Raw genomic sequence first — 19253 nt, 5'->3', positions numbered from 1 at the left:
TTCTCATACTCCAAAGCATGATGGAAAGTTATCTTGTCTCCTCCACTACTGTACAAAAGAATTCTTTGTCCTTTGGGGCTAACAAGTTAACAGCTTCAGTGACATGAAGCCAGTCTTTCAGGGGCATAGCTGAGTAATTCAACTCAAATGAGAAAATATAAGAAAATGACTTCTTTAACTGGAATGGGTGAAAGAGATGGGAAGTTGAGAAATTACGGGAAATTTAAACAAATATTAATGCCTTTTATATGTGGCTGTAGAAAGGGCTCCGGGCTTAACTGACCTGATTACGTCTGTCTTTCTAATCATTACTGATCATGGTTATCCTGCTAATTTTATAAAAATAATTGTGTCCATTCTTATCATTATATCACACATGGATACATCTGACACAACGTAATGTCTTTATTTTCAGCTGATGGTTAAAAGCCATTCAGTAAAACTTACTATATGGCCTTTTAATAATTCAGCTAAAAAGTCGGTTGTAGGTTTTGTTGAGTTATTAAGATATTTGTCCATTTCCATTTGTTTAAAAGAAACCTTATTAACATGTTGAATTTCCTTTTACTGTGCTTCTTTTTTATCTGAGCCTGTTTCTGTGCACAGTTTTGAACTTAAAAGGGCAGTATGATGGAAAATGTACAAGCCTCCAAGTAAGGTTTAGACATTGCTTTTGTGGTTTTTAAACTTCTCTTTCTCTGTGTATTATAGTTTTCACTGTTAAATAATATGAAATCTCTTAATGTGTCATAAGTAGTTCTTGATATTTGTGTTAAATAAGGACTACTCTAGGACTTGAAGAGTTTTTCTTATTCACCATCAGGGCTTGAAAGAGAATTTGTATTAAATGTTAAGAGAAACACATACATATTCCCATGTAATTTATATTTTAACCAAAGTTATATCTAAGCCTTTATCTTGCTAATTGACATGTAATAATCAAGGGCATTGTAGAGCACTGAAGTTACTTGAGTTGCTGGAGCTTGTTATGTATATTTGAGATGTATAATGTAACAGAAGCTCAGGGCATGCTGAAAAAGTTTTATGATCCTCCAGTTTTATTTTGTGTTTATTATTGACCATGTAAATGGTAGTTCTGTTGAGAAAGGGTTTATAATGTAGCAGTAGGTAGTTTATAAAAGCCTTTTAGGAGTGTGCTCTTATTCCTTCTAATACAAGGCAGTGTGATAACTGGAAGGAGTTAGAACTGTGTTTTGTAGAATACTCTTTCTATACATTGTTAATAGATAATACATAGGATAAAATGGGTTCTTTAGTTAATTAAGTTTGGAAAACACAGGGTTAAGCAGTGGTAATTAGATTTGTTTCCTGAAGGGCTTCTAAGAATTTTTCTTATGGTGGTGTGTTTTATGAATTCCTAAGGAGGGGTGAGTCTACCAAAGTTTGAAAAATTTGGAAACATAGGATGAACTTTATAATAAATATACTATTGTTCCTGTGTTTACAGACTTTTGGGGCATTTTATATCCTCTTTATTATGCTTTTTTCTGATTAATGATTGGATCCATTGCTTTAATTCTAAAGGTACTTCCTCTGAAGTGTATCCAGAGTTTGAAGAAAAATACTTGAGCATATATTTAAAAAATGTAACTAGCATGCTGTTTAAAATTAAATTCATCCTGTATTTCTCTCTTATATGGACTAGTGTATACTATAAAGGGCCTCACAAATATTTTAATTATGGAGGCTTTTTTAATATAGATCATTTTCAGGGACTAGTGTTCCATGGAACATACTTCAGGAAACAGGTCTGGCCTTAAAATAATTCCCAATTTGACTGTTTCCTGAGATGTTTTGTTTTTATAATGTAGGAGAGATATTTGTGATATCATATTCACTGTTGGATTTTGATTTGCTATTATTATCCCAGTTTTACAAATTACTAGTTTTGTGATTAAGCTTCCGTTTTTGCATCTAGAGTGGAGGTGGTAATAAAAGTTACTTTTTAGGGTTATTGTGAATATTAAGGCAAATCTTCCATGTAACACATTTATCGTAGTTGCCTAGTGTAGAACAGATAAAGGTTGTTATTATGGAGAGTTATATGTGCACATGTTCCTCTAACATTTAGAGATGGATGGTTGGTTTATCAATGGCCTTGTCCTTAAATTTTTCTTAGCATGAGTCACATGGCGAGATGCTATATTTGAAACTTGAATGGGAAAGCCTCTTGGTTTTATAGTTTTTTTCCTAAACAAAATAGATTCTCTAGCTATCTGTGGCACTTAGTATAACAGGGTGCATTTAGGGCTCTCATTTACCTTTGTATTTGCAAAAATGCGTCGTCCCCTCTGAGAGGTAAAGCACCTGTAGTTAGGCCATTGATACTTTCACGTTGCTTGAGGGAAGAGTTCAGCTAGTTTCTGAAGTGCACATGTAAACATATATGCCTTGAAAATTAAGTGTTCTTGAGAATTGTGTATCACATTTTAATGAGGCAGTGTCTCGAGCTTTTCCCACTTTGCTGTGTGTTTGTTGGAATGTGTCCAACAGTCCATGTCATGTGTTGCTCATCTGTTTTGTAGTGGAATCAGCAAGTAATAACTGCAGGCAGAATAATGAGAGCCTAGTTAAATGAGGTCAGAGTGGTTGAAAGAAATCGCTTATAACTGTTTAAAACCATCAGTCAGACGTATATCCTGTAAGAGTGGATACAGATACATATGTGTGGTTGAGTCCCTACACTGTTACCTGAAACTGTCACAGCATTGTTTGTTAATCGGCTAAACCCCAATACAAAAAAAAAAGTGTATCCTTTAGCATTTCTTGTAGTGCAGGACTGTTGGCAATAAATTCTTTTAGCTTTCCTGTATCTGAAAATAGCCATAAGAAAAAAAGTATATACAGGGCTCTTTTCAAGAACAGTGATAAGTATATATCACTGGAACAAATATCAGTATATACTAGACAGACAACAAAGTTAATTAATTTTTGTAAAGAAAATTTTAGAATTATAGCTTTTTCTTTTCTAATTGTTATGTATATTATTGATAATAAAGAGAATTAGTATTTAATCTTTTAACTGAAGAAAAGAAGCACAAATTGGAGAGCAAATAAAACAGATTTACAAAAATTTACGTAAGTGATATTTATGTATATGATGTTTAACTGCTTTGAAACCTTGGACTCAAGTTCTCAGAAGTAGTTGGTCTCATGTGACAATGGTTTAAATGTTTTATATTTGTTTTTTATATTCTTTTTATGATTCTTAATTATTTAGATTCTTTAATACTATGAATAATGAAGTATTTTTTTTTATTTCTTGTTATTTAAAATAGCATTAATGCCAATTTCAGAGGGAGACTTATTTTATTCTTGGATATTTTCTTTCACAGTTGTCTGCGTAGTGAATGTATGTGTTTATTGAACTTTGTTAAAGTTATATCATAAACAGTTTTTTAAATGTGATCACATGACCATCATAATTTTGGCTTTTAATGACTATGTCATATTTTGAACATATCTCTTCCTCTGTTAAACAGTTAATTTATTTAAAAAATCTGTTATAGACAATACTGTGGTTAATATGTATGTGCAAATAACATATAATTTATTTTTGTCTCAGGTAAATTCCCAGGATTTATGTTTATTATATTTAAATTTGTGGTATTTTACTTTGCATATCATTTTGTTTTACAAATACTTATATAATGCTAATTCTGTGTGCCAGGATGGTTAAGTAACTTGCTCAAAGTCACACAGCTAGTAAGTGGCTGAGCAGTCTGCCTCCAGTTTGTGCTCTTTATAACTTTGCTATAATACCTCTTTTGACACCTTTTGCCAATTAGCTCTCTCATAAAAGAGTTAAACTTACTTTTAGTCATTTTAAGCACAACTTAGCTGGATGATAATTTTTAAAACGGGTAACCAATTCAGCAGGTATAAAATAATACACTTTCATTCAGTAAAACACTTGATAAAGATTAATTTTAAAAAATGTAAAGCTTTAAGTTTTTTCTCATAAAAAAGGCTTTCTATTTGATTGCTTTCTACCACTAGAAATTTAAAAGAAAGAGGGAAATTGATCCTGTCTTTTTTGACTGATCATATTGTTTATTAACTTTGTTTAGCAGTATTTTGTAGTATAGATAATTGTGCATAAAAAATCACAATTTGAAAAGAGTTTTACTTGTCAGTGATAATTTTATTTAAGGTAAGTATTTTAAATTCTAAGGGCATGACTTGTTCATAGTTGAAAATTAAAAACCATGCAATGTGGTGTAAATTAAAAGACGCTTACTCCTTGGAAGGAAAGTTATGACCAACCTAGATAGCATATTCAAAAGCAGAGACATTACTTTGCAACAAAGGTCCATCTAGTCAAGGCTATGGTTTTTCCTGTGGTCATGTATGGATGTGAGAGTTGGACTGTGAAGAAGGCCGAGCACCGAAGAATTGATGCTTTTGAACTGTGGTGTTGGAGAAGACTCTTGAGAGTCCCTTGGACTGCAAGGAGATCCAACCAGTCCATTCTGAAGGAGATCAGCCCTGGGATTTCTTTGGAAGGAATGATGCTGAAGCTGAAACTCCAGTACTTTGGCCACCTGATGAGAAGAGTTGATTCATTGGAAAAGACTCTGATGCTGGGAGGGATTGGGGGCAGGAAGAGAAGGGGACGATAGAGGATGAGATGGCTGGATGGTATCACTGACTCAATGGACGTGAGTCTGAGTGAACTCCGGGAGTTGGTGATGGACAGGGAGGCCTGGCGTGCTGCAATTTAGGGGGTCGCAAAGAGTCGGACACGACTGAGCAACTGAACTGAACTGAACTGAGTCTCAATCCACTGGACAGGTAAAACCATCCACTATCACATCTGCTATTCTTTTTTTAAATTATTTTTAATTGAAGGATAATCACAATATTGTGTTGGTTCCTGCTGTACATCTAATTACAATGTTGTGTTGATTTCTGCTATACATCAACATGGATTAGCCATAGGTATACATATGTCCCCTCCCTCTTTAGCATCTGCTATTCTTATTTTCCAGTCATAACTACTATTAACTATTTGTAAGAATTTTTTTTAATGTGAAAATCTTCTCTTCCCTTACCCTTCTCCCCCTTCCCCTACCTTCCTTTCTTTTTACTGATGGAGCTGTGACTTCTTTGGAATTGTAAATATTCTTTTGAAATATGGAGCTCAGCTAAATGAACTTCATTTGGCATACTGCCTGAAGTATGAGAGGTTTTCAGTATTTCGCTACTTTTTGAAGAAATGTTGCCCATCGACACCATGGGACCATATATCTGAATTTATAAATCACGCAATTAAAGCACAGACAAAATATAAAGAATGGTTGCCATCTCTGCTGCTTGCTGGATTTGACCCACTGAATCTACTGTGCAGTTCCTGGTAAGAAATCCTACTACTGTGGACTTTACTCTTTTCATTTCCCCCAATTTCTTGAAATCTCTGTGTTGGGAAGAAGTTGTTACTGTGTGTGTTTTGATTGTGATGGCTGTGTTGGGATGAAAGAATTGGGGACCTGCTAATAGTGAGATTGAATGTAAGGATTGTTGTTTATTGCTAAGTCGTGTCTGACTCTTTTGTGACCCCATGGACTGTAGCCCACCAGGCCCCACTGTTCTTGGGATTTTTCAGGCAAGAATACTGGAATGGGTTGCCATTTCCTTCACCAGGGGATCTTCCCAACTCAGGGATTGAACCTGCATCTCCTGCTTGGCAGGCAAATTCTTTACCACTGAGCCACTGGGAAGCCCTGAATGTAAGGATAGAATCCTAGAAAAAGGTCAGAGGTGGTTAGAAGAGAACAGGAAGGAGTGGGTGCCAGTGAATCCTCTCAAGAGGGCTGTTTCTTCTAATTGGGCCATCCCTCATGCTGCTTTTAAAATGCTGCAACAGAATGGTTGTAGCAGCTTTGGTGATTTCTAGCATCCCTTAGTCAACTAGATTGAACACTCCGTCTTGTCTGTTTGAACTTAGTCTCTCTCAATAAATACTGATTTCTGAAGCAGCTGAGGATACAACTGTTTACCTCAAGTGGTTTCCCAGAAGGGCAGTGCCTATGAGTGATTATATGAAAGTTGAGTCATAATTTTTCTAGGGCAAGAGAATAAAAGCTGTTCTATAAGCCTTTGCAGGAGTTACGTGTCTAGATGAACTGAGAAATTATTGATAATTGTAGCAGTGAGAGAAATCTTTTGGCCTGATAATTTGAGTCAAGTGAGAAAATAGAATAAAAATCTATAGGAATATAGAGAACATGGGGTGTTTTATAAAATTTCAATGAAATATTTGGAAGATTTCATTTTTGTGCTTTAGAATTACCATTTACTAAAATAATGTTTGGGCAAGTACTGAAATTTTGGATTTCAGCAGAAGAGTGCTTTGATATCTTGTTATTTAAATTTTGCTTTTCAAAGAGGTCCTCTCTGGGATTCCTGCAGGCAACACTGGTGCTTCCTACTTGTAAATTTAATTTGCATTTCTGTGACTCCATCTTCTACCTGGTGGCCTCTTCATCTATATTGTAAAGAAAAGATCTTTATTTGGCAGGATCCCAGTATATCACCTTTTTATTATGTCTACCATAATATAGAATTCAACAATTTTCTCTAAGCAGAGATTTAAAATTTTAGGTTTAGGACTGTCATGTCTTTCTGATACTGAATGTTTCAGTTTGGTGGCTTGTGAGGAAAAACTGCTATCTGATAGGTGGTTTGAGGAATATAGAAGTAAAGCAAAATTTAGATACATGTTCTAATCTCCACTTTACTTTTTGTTTATAATTTGCAATGGTTTGAGTCCCTGATTGTATTTACTTCTTTTTCCAGCAGTTGATTGATTAATACATCATTATCTGTCAAGTACTCATTGTTGTAACTCTCTGTATACCATTTCAATAAATTTTCACAAAAATTCATAGTATTTTTTGATACCTGAGATATAAAATTATTGACAATTGAGAAATATAATTTTTAAAAGTTATTTGTATATGTTTACTTGTCCTAACAAACCCCCTTTACATGTGCACATGTGCGTGCACACATCCACTCACTGCTGAGATATGAATACTCACTACTGAATGCTGTATCTAGCTATTAACAGAGCTCTTTAAGTACCTTTAACTTTTTACTTAGTGGATTTTGTTGTTGTGTCTGGGCTTCTGACAACTAGTAGCAGTTGCCCCTCACCATTCCCTCCCCAAAATGCTTCTGTAAATCCAGCTCATAGAGATACCGTGGGCAGTCCTGGCAAGGTGTTCCCTTTCCTCTGTCACTCTATTTTGTTCTTACTCCTGAGGCACCCGCATTTTTCTCAACCCACTCCTTGTGTTTTACTACTGAAGCCACTTACTTGGCTCCATCTTACTTCCTATTACTTTCAGCCTTCATGCTCCATTCTGGTTTTTAGTTTGTTTATTTCTTTAACCAACACTTAAAATATTGCCTGATATACAGTAGCAACTATGATTGATTCTTTACTATTAACTCATTTAATATAAAATATAGTAGACACTGTTATCATTAATTTATGGAGAAGGAAATTGAAGCACAGAGTGTTCGACATACTTGCCAAAGTTCACACAGCTATTTAGTGCTAGAGCTTAAGATTTGGACCCAGGCTGTCCAGTAGTATAGCTCAAGTCTGTCTTTGTAGCCCCTATTCTATTCTGCCTTAGTCCTGTGTATCCCCAGGATTGTGGTAGTTTTGTCACTTAATTTCAGGTACCTTGTTAGTTGTGGCTGACTGTTGTGTCTGACTGTTTGCAACCCCAAGGACTGTAGCTCAGCAGGCTCCTGTGTCCATGAAATTCTGCAGGCAAGAATACTGGAGTGGGTATCCATTCCCTTCTTCAGGGGATCTTCCCAACCCAGGGATCGCTCCCGGGTCGCTTGCATTGCAGACAGAGTCTTTACCATCTGAGTGACAAGGGTACTTTAATCTGTTGCCTAAACTGGAGGAGTCTGGGCCAACTTTTCTCTTTCCTATTCCTAAATTAAGAATAACCTATATAAGGAAAAAATTAAATGTATCCTCTTTTCTTTTCCTCCTCGGACAACTACATAGACTGTTGGAAGAAAAGGGAATTATTTAGCTTTATCCTCCTAAAAGGCTCCTAAAATAGTCTTCTATCCCTAGTTCTTCTATGGGGTTCCCTGCCCCTCATGTGAAAACTTGCCTATTTGAGAATTTTTTGTGGTAATAAGCCACTGGATTTGTGCTTTGTTTATTGGATGTGTTTGGATAGAAAAAAGTTAATAAACAGTAAACTACAGATTATTTTTAGTAAATTGTAAAACTTTCAGCTATTTGAATTGAGAACAAAAATTGTGTGTATTTTACTCTGAAGGAATAACTTTAGTTACTTTATTAGAAAAAACACAATAGAAAATTTCACTTTAGCAGTAAAAATGCATAACATGGTTAAATTTTTGTTCGCTTATCTTTTATTGAATGGATAAAGCCAGTGTTTATGCTGAATGTGATGAATGTTTTGCTTTCTTTGATCAGTTTACATTCAAAGAACTGTTTTAAAAAATTATCCCATAAAAATTCCAATATGCTGTTAAAGTGGATTTTGGTTGTATTTTATTTATATCACATGTAAGTCTGTTGCTTAATCTTTGTCATGTCAATTACAAATGTCTTTCCTAGATATTGCTTGTCTTAAATAGTCTTTAAAAATGTATCTGACTAAATAATTGCCTGTCACAATATAAGCTGCAGAGTTGAAATATTTTAATGCAAGACTAGGTTTCCCTCTCACCATCAGTGCAATAGACAAATAATAGAAAGTGAATGTCATCTGTGCATTTAGTTGATTAACTGTCAATCATTTATGATTGTACAACTGCTTTATACAATGTAGTGGTCAATGTAGTACAGTAACAATACATTTTTAGTGGCACTGTCAGCATTGGTAAAATACTCAACATTGTATTAACTAAAGCTGTGTAAACAGATTTATTGTGTGTGTTTTTAGATAACTGCATAAAAATGACTTTGTGTTTGATCACAGTGAGACTTAAACCACATTAAGGTAGAAAAATGAAACCATTAAAAAAGAAATAAGGAACCAGAACTGAGAAACCTTTGGTGTCGGTTCCTAGAAAGTGAAGGAGATTGTTTGCCTTTGAATATATTTTATCATTTCATGTATTCTCAGTATTTTCTGATAAATTGTGACTTCACTGAGAACTTCTTGAGAAGTAAAATGTTTCCCAGAGTGTTTGTGCTGTAGTTTGTTTTTCCTTATATGAGTTTGCTTTTTTTTTTTTTTTTGCATTTCTTTTCCATGGGGATGGTCTTGATCCCTGTCTCCTGTGCAGTGTCACGAACCTCATTCCATAGTTCATCAGGCACTCTATCTATCAGATCTAGGCCCTTAAATCTATTTCTCACTTCCACTGTATAATCATAAGGGACTTGATTTAGGTCATACCTGAATGGTCTAGTGGTTTTCCCTACTTTCTTCAATTTCAGTCTGAATTTGGCAATAAGGAGTTCATGATCTGAGCCACAGTCAGCTCCTGGTCTTATTTTTGCTGACTGTATAGAGCTTCTCAAGTTTTGGCTGCAAAGAATATAATCAATCTGATTTCGGTGTTGACCATCTGGTGATGTCTGTGTGTAGAGTCTTCTCTTGTATTGTTGGAAGAGGGTGTTTGCTACTGGGATTTCTTTGGAAGGAATGATGCTAAAGCTAAAACTCCAGTACTTTGGCCACCTCATGGGAAGAGGTGATTCATTGGGAAAGACTCTGATGCTGGGAGGGATTGAGGGCAAGAGGAGAAGGGGACGACAGAGGATGAGATGGCTGGATGGCATCACTGACTCAATGGACGTGAGTCTGAGTGAACTCCGGGAGTTGGTGATGGACAGGGAGGCCTGGCGTGCTGCGATTCATGGGGTCGCAAAGAGTTGGACATGACTGAGCAACTGATCTGATCTGATCTGATATGAGTTTGCATGTTAGAGAATTAAAAATTTGAGAAATAATTTTCATACTCTAATCAGTCATTTCAGGGATACTTTGGACCCTGAATTACATAAAGTAAGTTGTCTTTGAGATGACAAGTTTAGAGTGTTACTCAGTTGTTTTTTTTTTTTTTTTTTTTTTGCCCTTTCTTTTGTCCTTGCTCAGTAATGTCTCCAAAAAAGTGACCTTGAAAAGAATTTCTGGTTTTGAAGTAGTCACCAGAGACCCTAATGATTTTATTTTTCTTCAAACAGTGTGATGTTAGGGGAGTATCTAATTGAGTACAAGATGAGTAATCTTGTTAGAATTTAAGTTGTCTTTACGCTTTGACTAAATTTCATGTATACAATGTTATAAGGCCCACTGAGAATATAATACTGAAAATTCCAAGCAGGTTCTAGTAATATGAAATATTTATATAGTATTTTATAGTTTTAAAAGTCTGTTCAGCTATTTTTATGAACAGTCTCCTGAAATACACAGGGTAAGTGTTATTCTCATTTTAGAGACCAGTATCTAGGGCTTAAAGAATTTAGGCAACATGTTTGTAAGTAGTAGAAGTGTTGTTAGAAATCAGAACTTTTCTTAGGTCATTTGCCTTTCCATTAGGATTCAAGTACTTACAAAATTTGGGAAGTCTCTTTTGGGTGGATTGGTAGGAAATCTGACATTATTTTGAAAAAAGAGAAGTAGAACTGTTTGTCTTCACTTCTTTCAGTCCTTAAAGACAAAACTTGTTCTGGTAATCCTCTAGAGTCATATCTATAATGGGGAAGGTTCTTGGGAAATAATTTTCATACTCTAATCAGTCATTTCAGGGAACTTTGGACCCTGAATTACATAAAGTAAGTTGTCTTTGAGATGACAAGTTTAGAGTATTACTCAGTTTGTTTCTTTTTATTAGAACCGTTGTAGTAAATCTCTGAGGGTTGGTCAGAAATAGGCTGTCTCTCCCATACACCAGTTTAGGGACAGCTTTGGCTTCCCTAATAGCTCAGTTGGTAAAGAATCTGCCTGCAATGCAGGAGACCCTGGTTTGATTCCTGAGTCAGGAAGATCCACTGGAGAAGGGATAGGTTACCCACTGCCATATTCTTGGGCTTTCCTTGTGACTCAGCTGGTAAAGAATCCGCCTGCAATGCAGAAGACCTGGGTTCAATACCTGGGTTGGAACGATCCCCTGGAGAAGGGAGAGGCTACCCACTCCAGTATTCTGGCCTGGAGAATTCCAAGGACTGTATAGTCCATGGGGTCACAAAGAGTCAGACATGACTGAGTGACTTTCACTTTTGGGTGTTTAGGCTTTATCCTTTCACTGTTAAGTGTCTGTAAGAATGACCAATCTAGATTTCGCAAGATGGTCCACTTGGGAGGAAATAATGGCATATCCACTAATGACAGTGACACTAAATCTGTCTTTTCTCACCACTGCTACTGGGGAATGGCAAGGCATCCTATCTCTGCTAGAGTGAGCGACTTCACATTCACTTTTCACTTTCATGCATTGGAGAAGGAAATGGCAAGCCACTCCAGTGTTCTTGCCTGGAGAATCCCAGGGACGGGGAAGCCTGGCGGGCTGCCGTCTGTGGGGTCGCACAGAGTCAGACACGACTGAAGCGACTTAGCAGCAGCAGCAGCAGAGTAGAAACTCCTTTTGTCATCTTTCAGACAACTACATGCACAGTCACTTGAGTTTCGTGTAGGAACCTGATTTGATGATTTTTCCATATCCACTGAACTTGCCTTTTGTTTCATTAATATTTTCTTTGCTGCGGTTGTCTGTCTGCCTCCACATCAGGATGTTGTAAGAATTGGTATATGGTATTTGTTTTCACAGTGAACCTTTGGTGAATTTTGTATCTAAATGTGTATTAATATCTTGCCAATGTAGGATTGACTCAGTCAGTGATGACATTCTTATCTTCACTTTGGAGTTTACTAATTGGAGGAGACTTCCTCCAGCTGTTGAAAAGATGCTCTCTGCTCGTGCCTCAAACTCCTCTTGGGCTCTACAGCAACATATTGGTAAGAAAGTACAATTTTTAAATATATGTCACTACTTTTTTTTCTCTGTCTTCACTAGCTGTGTTGTAATTTTAAGTGATAAGACCCACTGGAGAACATAATTAAATTGGGCATTATTTGCATTTTCTTTATGTGGGGAGAGGATGATGGGACTGTGAGGGAGATCATAGTAATTTCCTTAAACATAAATCATATCTGATTTTATAAGTTTAGCCTAAGGAGCGTGTAAAGAATAACAGGTATTTAGTGATATTTTAATGATACCCTTTTGTTTTTAGTAGGGTTATGCAAGCAAAAGTGAATCCTAAAAATTTTGTTGGTCAATATTTAGTTTGTGGTCAGAAAAATGCTAAATGTAATTTTCCTCTTTGGAGTGTGTGTTGATGTGTGTGCTCTCTTTAATATTTTATTGTCTCTAAAAGGAAGTATCACCATTGTTTATTGTTAACTTTTCTTACTGAATGTATGCCAGTGTGTTGGTAAGATATAACTATGCAGGTGAGCTGGGTAGAAATTTTGTGAATTGATTGATATTTTAAATGACTATTTTAAAACAAATTATCAACTTACTCTCACTTAAAAAAAAAAGCTTTTAAGCTAGTTAAAAAAGAAAGAGGACGCAATAGAAGATTATACACAAGGGAACCGAATTAAACTAAATATAACCTAGACAAAGTATTTCTATTTACTTATGTAGATTTATTTTAATCTATTTTGTTCACCAGATTATGTCTTAAGTTAGGAAAATTATTTCTTCATTACTATTTTTGCATGAAATGTCACTCTTCATAAAACATGTTGAATAGGTTTTTAACAAGTGAACTTAGCATATGTAGAAATATCTTCTAATTTCTTGGAAAATTACATTTAAGTAAATTTTCTCAGTCAAAAACAGACATTCAGGAAAATATATTCTTGAACTGAGGTATATTCAAACTCTTAGGTTTATTTTTGCAGAAAAAGTATAATCTCTTTGGAGTCTCTAAACCTTCCAGTATAGAATTTCTTTAATGATAATGTTAGAAAGCTCATGTGCATGAGAGAATTGTATCTGCTCTTGCTAATTATGTATGCAGTGGTAGAGGGCAAATATCTATTTGGGAACAAAAAGGCAAAAAAGGAGGAGCATATGCCAAGTGGGAATGGCACCCCACTCCAGTACTCTTGCCTGGAGAATCCCATGGATGGAGGAGCCTCGTAGGCTGCAGTCTACTTACGGGGTCGCTAAGAGTCGGACATGACTGAGCGACTTTACTTTCACTTTTCACTTTCATGCATTGGAGAAGGAAATGGCAAGCCACTCCAGTGTTCTTGCCTGGAGAATCCCAGGGACGGCGGAGCCTGGTGGGCTGCCGTCTATGGGGTCGCACAGAGTCAGACACGACTGAAGTGACTTGGCAGCACAGCAGTAGCAGCAGCATCAATTAGTAAAGATATATGAGAGTTTACTCTGAAGACTTTAACATATGGCAGGTTTGTCCAGATGAAGGTAAGAATTGTACATGAATGCATTATCCTGTGGTAGACTAAGTCCATCAAGGGCTTCTTGTTTAATTAGGCACTAGGTAGAGCTTGCTAGGGTAATAATCATCATCTCTTAAGAGGATTTTATTTCGGCTGAAGATTTACAAAAGCCTTTCTCAGAGACATTAATGTAGCTAATGCTTGTCTAGTCTGTTTCTCTTGCCGCAACATCTTTTGGTTCCAGTCCCATATATCCAACTGACTTTTGGACATCTCTACTTGATATCCCACATTTTGACATATTCAGAATTTGAACTTGTCATTTTTCCTACAAATCCTGATGTTCCTTCTGTCTGTTTCCTCATTCAGAAGGTGAGGTGATTTGAGAGTGCTGCTTACCAAGAGAGTGGGTTATTCCTGGCAGCTGTTTGTTATTTGTTTCATCCCTTGCAGAGGTATTCAACAGGAGTGATTTTTGCTCCCCACAAGGGATAGTTTGATTGCCACAATTGGTACGGGTGCTGTTGCCATCTAGGGGACAGAAACCAGGGAGATGCTGCTAAATACCCTACAGTGCACAGGACAGCCCCCACAACAAAGAATACCTGACCTGAATGTTGCTAGTGACCAGGTTTAGAAACCCTGATCCACCTTGACTCTCATGTTACCCAGTGTTATAAAGGTCTTTTACTCCTATATCAGGAAGACTTTTAAAACCCTGTTCTTACTGCACACTACTCAAGAAGTGCTTGTGTTCTTGGTTTCCCAAGATATTCTCAGTTATTCCAGATATTCCACTGAGAATATCTTCTGCAGGTAACGGGAGCTGTTATGATGATAGATTTTAAGTAAGCCTGGAAGGAAAAGATATGCCTGTCTACTCACTTGCCTGAGTTTCAAATGGGATTGTGATTCTCTTCCTTTCTGTAGTTCAAGACTGTCTTCATGTACCCAACTCTTTTTTCTTTAGTTTTCAGGACATTCAGTTTCTGTGTGTTGGTCATCTGTACTCTTCCCTCCTTTATTTGGATTTTGAGATACAGGATTTCTAAGCAAAAGCATGGCCAGAGTTTTAACACCGAAGGTGGTGAGCTCATAAACACAGTTCTTTGATTACCTTCTAAGTATAGGACAGTCTTGCTTTCACCCCAGTTTCTCCAATAACTTATCATGGTATTGAAAGCTACCTTGTCAAAATATTTCTTTGATTTTTTTTGGAAAGGATGCTTCTTGTGGCTCTGCTACTATTGGTAAGCCCCTAGAATAATCTCAGTTCTCTAGCTCCTTTAGGTATACCAGTATCTTTCCCAAGGGAAAGATTTTCTCTATTCTTTTCCTAAGCTCTTTTCAAGTCTTGGAGATGCCTTATACTTGCTCAAAATTCTCCATTCCTCATCCTTTTCCTCCTTAAAAACATAGCACCTTGCCCTGCTAGTTTAAAAATAAAAGAAACAGTCAGTTCCTTGCTGCTCATCTTTTAATCATTTAGTCAGATTTGTTTTCACATGTTCTTTTGCATTAGAAAGGAAAGTATACTGGGTAAAATTTGCTGACTGGTTGCAGTTTTAATAGCAATTTTTTGATCATGTACCTGTATATATCTCTTAGAAACATCATTTTAAATGTACATAGCAATACACTTCTTAATAAAAAAAAACGCAAACCCCTGGCCAGCTGACCAAGATCAAGCCTAGGTGATTATGTGCTTCTGGGAAAAGCACTTGGCTTTAGTTCATCCTGAACCTTTAATGATCAAATATGAACAATTCTATCCAGAGTATTACATGGATCTGGATTCTACAAAGGATCCTGTAAGGGCCCCTTGAAACTCTTGACTTATTTTTCTCAGTGTTCTTCTGTTTTGTTCTCAATAGGATTTAAAACAGTTTATACGTATAGATTATCACACAAAAAACAGTAAAACAAGTTCAAAGTGGAAGCAAAAGAAAAGCCTGGAGTCAGGAAATGTTTATCAGTGTAATCTGAAACTTGTCTGTGGACACACTGTAAATTTGGCTGTGACTGAGCTCTACAGTTCTTGCTCTAGGTTACAGAGTTCATAACATAAAACAAACTCATTGCTCAGAAGTACAGATATTCTTGGATGTTGTGCTAGACAGTTGCCTAGAAAACATCTTGGTAGCCATGGTTTCTTCATGTTACCAAGTTTCCATTGTGGCCTGTTGCTGTCATACCAAGATATTGAATTACCATGATAATTCAATAAAAGGACTTCTTAAGTGGGCCTTGGTACTCAGGTCTCTGTTGCTCTGACTTGACCAGGGCTAGATTTATACTATCTGGAGGGTACCTGAGTGTACTTTGAGCAGTTGTCTCTAAATACTGTAACGCTACTCTCAGTTTTAAATAAGTTATAGTTAGCAATGCATTCAAAATTAGACTACCTAAGAAGTATTAGAGTGCAGCTGCTTTGTGTTGCAGACTGAGAGCATATTTCTAAGAAATAGTCGATCTTAAAAGTAGAGGTAAAAGAGAAATGAAAAAATAAAGGTTGATAGGCTAAGTATTCTATTGTGAAACCCAGCAAACACATAAGAACTCCTGCCTAAATATGGTAGACTGAGTGAGTATAAAAGTTTATTTATTTTTTACTATTTTTTTATAAATTTATTCGTTTTAATTGGAGGCTAATTACTTTACAATATTGTAGTGGTTTTGCCATACATTGACAAATATTCCAAGTTTGAACCAAGTTTCCTATGAAACTTTAAGCAGCACTGCTAGTTTTGAGCAATGCTCCTTGTTCATATACTCTTTAAGAAAAACCATTTGTGGTCAGTACTTCAAGCTAACTATTTGTGGTAACTTATCTTGTGAGATTGTTATATTTACAGTTAAAAACTAGGGAATAACAACCAGAAACAAGATATAGGTTTAGGAATCAGTCAGTCAGTTCCATCCCTCAGTCGTGCCTGACTCTTTGTGACCCCATGGACTGCAGCACACCGGGCCTGCCTGTCCATCACCAACTCCTGGAGCTTGCTCAAACTCGTGTCCATTGAGTTGGTGATGCCATCCAACCGTCTCATCCTCTGTCATCCCCTTCTTCTCCTGTCTTCAGTCTTTCCCAGCATCAGGGTCTTTTCCAGTGAGTCATTTCTTCACATCAGGTGCCCAAAGTATTGGAGTTTCAGCTTCAGCATCAGTCCTTCCAATGAATATTCAAGGCTGATTTCCTTTAGGATTGACTGGTTTGATCTTGCAGTCCAAGGGACTCTCAAGAGTCTTCTCCAACACCACCGTTCAAAAGCATCTGTTCTTTGGCACTCAGCTTTCTTTATGGTCCAACTCTCACATCCATACAGGATTACTGGAAAAACCATAGCTTTGACTAGATGGACCTTTGTTGGCAAAAGTAACGTCTCTGCTTTTTAATATGCTGTCTAGGTTGGTCATAGCTGTTCTTCCAAGGAGCAAGTGTCTTTCAATTTCATGGCTGCAGTCAACATCTGCAGTGATTTTGGAGCCCAAGAAAATAAAGTCTGTCACTGTTTCCATTGTTTCCCATCTATTTGCCATGAAGTGATGGGACCGGATGCCATGATCTTAGTTTTCTGAATATTGAGTTTTAAGCCAACTTTTTCACTGTCTTCTTTCACTTTCATCAAGAGGCTCTTCAGTTCTTATGTGCTTTCTGCCATAGGGCAGTGTTATCTGCATGTCTGAGGTTATTGGTATTTCTCCCAGCAATCTTGATTCCAGCTTGTGCTTCATCCAGCCCGGAATTTCACATGATATACTCTGCATATAAGTTAAATAAGCAGGGTGACATTATACAGCCTTGATGTACTCCTTTCTCAATTCGGAACCAGTCCATTGTGTCCATGTCTGGTTCTAACTGTTGCTTCTTGACCTGCATACAGGATTTCTCAGGAGGCAGGTTAAGGTGGAGAAGGGAATGGCAGACCACTTCAGGATTCTTGCCTTGAGAACCCCATGAACAGTATGAAAAGGTTTGGGAATAGTTGATCCTTTCTGGTAGTAATTTGTTCCCTGCTTTATTGAGATATAATTGACATATAACATAGTATACGTTTAAAGTGTACCTTTTTAGTAATAATTAGCTAGCATTCCAATTGCCTACTCAAGCCATATCTGGTTTAAAGTAATCAGGCATATCAGTTTTCAAAAGAACATTTGATTTTCTGTTCTCTATGAAGAGCATGTTTCTTATTCAAAAGTAGTGCATTAAGTTACTTGTTACAAAGTTGTATGTTCAGGTACAAACTTATTTCAGGCTAATGGAAAATTTTAACTCTTCTGACTGTTTAACTCCATGGTAATGATATGGTGCCAGTCTGCCTGGACATCAGGTAGAGTAAAGTGGTTAAAGATTGGAGCTCTGGAACTATACACTTCTACTACTTTCTAATTGTTCAGTTTAGTTCAGTTGCTCAGTCGTGTCTGACTCTTTGGGACCCCATGAATTGCAGCACGCCAGGCCTCCCTGTCCGTCACCAACTCCCGGAGTTCACCCAAACCCACGTCCATTGAGTCGGTGATGCCATCCAGCCATCTCATCCTCTGTCGTCCCCTTTTCCTCCTGCCCCTGACCCCTCCCAGCATCAGAGTCTTTTCCAATGAGTCATCTCTTCGCATGAGGTGGCCAGAGTACTGGAGTTTCAGCTTTAGCATCATTCCTTCCAAAGAACACCCAGGACTGATCTCCTTTAGAATGGACTGGTTAGATCTCCTTGCAGTCCAAGGGACTCTCAAGAGTCTTCTCCAACACCACAGTTCAAAAGCATCAATTCTTCGGCACTCAGCTTTCTTCACAGTCCAACTCTCACATCCATACATGACTACTGGAAAAACCATAGCCTTGACTAGACGGACCTTTGTTAGCAAAGTAATGTCTCTGCTTTTGAATATGCTAGGTTGGTCATAACTTTCCTTCCAAGTAGAGAGGTTATTTAATATCTCTGAGCCTTGATTTCCTCGATTATAAGAAGAAGTAATAATAATATCTTCCTTATATCGTTGTCACAATAAATTTTGTCATTATGGCAGAGATGGACTGTATTTATTTTTAATTGGAGGATAATTGCTTTACCATGTTGTGTTGGTTTCTGCTGTACAACAGTGTCAGTTAGCCATAAGTATACATATATTCCCTCGCTCTTGAGCCTCCCTTCTACCCCACTCCCTACTCCTACCTCTCTAGGTGGTCACAGAGCATCAGACTTAGCTCCTTGTTATAGCAACTTCTCAACTACCTGTCTGTTTACACATGTTAATGTATATATTTTGATGCTACAGAGACGGACCTCATATAATTGAGTTTCGTTTCATTTTGCTCTTCCTTAGAACACAGGAAGAATGCATTGTTCTTCTTTTTATGTGATTGGTTTAAGTGGTCAAAGCATACTTTTATGTGATTGGTTTAAGTGGTCAAAGCATAGGTCATACTGGATGGGAATACTCAGTGCTGTCACTTTCCTTTGCTGAGAAAATCTGAAAGCCGTGTTTGAGATGGCGGTGACACAAGATAGAAGTAGCCTGGCACACTGAGTTGTCCTTCAGGACACTTTCCTTGGAGAATCACCTGACCCAAAGAGGATTTGTATGAGCAAGAAATAAACGTTTTTTGTATTCAAAGACACTGGGTTTGAGAGTTTGTGTTATTACAGCATAACACAGCCTGTAACCAAACTAACCTGTAATCAGATCCTGCCCCAGAGTTATTGACCAGGGAAAGACCATTGAAAGCTATGTGTGTGTGCTGTCACTTCAGTCATGTCCAGCTCTTTATGACCATGGACTGTAGCCCACCAG

The 19253-nt window shown here is 37.1% G+C and overlaps 1 protein-coding gene across 3 annotated transcripts in view; it reads left to right on the top strand.

Moving 5' to 3' along the window:
- ASB3 (ankyrin repeat and SOCS box containing 3) overlaps positions 1–19253 on the top strand; it is a 123110-nt gene that overhangs the window by 93612 nt on the left and 10245 nt on the right. For all 3 annotated transcript variants that reach the window (XM_027555268.1, XM_027555269.1, XM_027555270.1), the window contains exons 8-9: positions 5120–5377; positions 11860–11993. In XM_027555268.1, the coding sequence (XP_027411069.1) occupies positions 5120–5377; positions 11860–11993 (392 nt within the window). The remainder of the gene's footprint in view (positions 1–5119; positions 5378–11859; positions 11994–19253) is intronic.

The sequence above is a fragment of the Bos indicus x Bos taurus genome, chromosome 11, assembly GCF_003369695.1.
Source record: "Bos indicus x Bos taurus breed Angus x Brahman F1 hybrid chromosome 11, Bos_hybrid_MaternalHap_v2.0, whole genome shotgun sequence".
In the NCBI taxonomy this organism is placed as follows: Eukaryota; Metazoa; Chordata; class Mammalia; order Artiodactyla; family Bovidae; genus Bos; species Bos indicus x Bos taurus.
The sequence above is the reverse complement of the archived record's forward strand: the minus strand, read 5'-3'. Positions and strand labels throughout refer to the sequence as shown.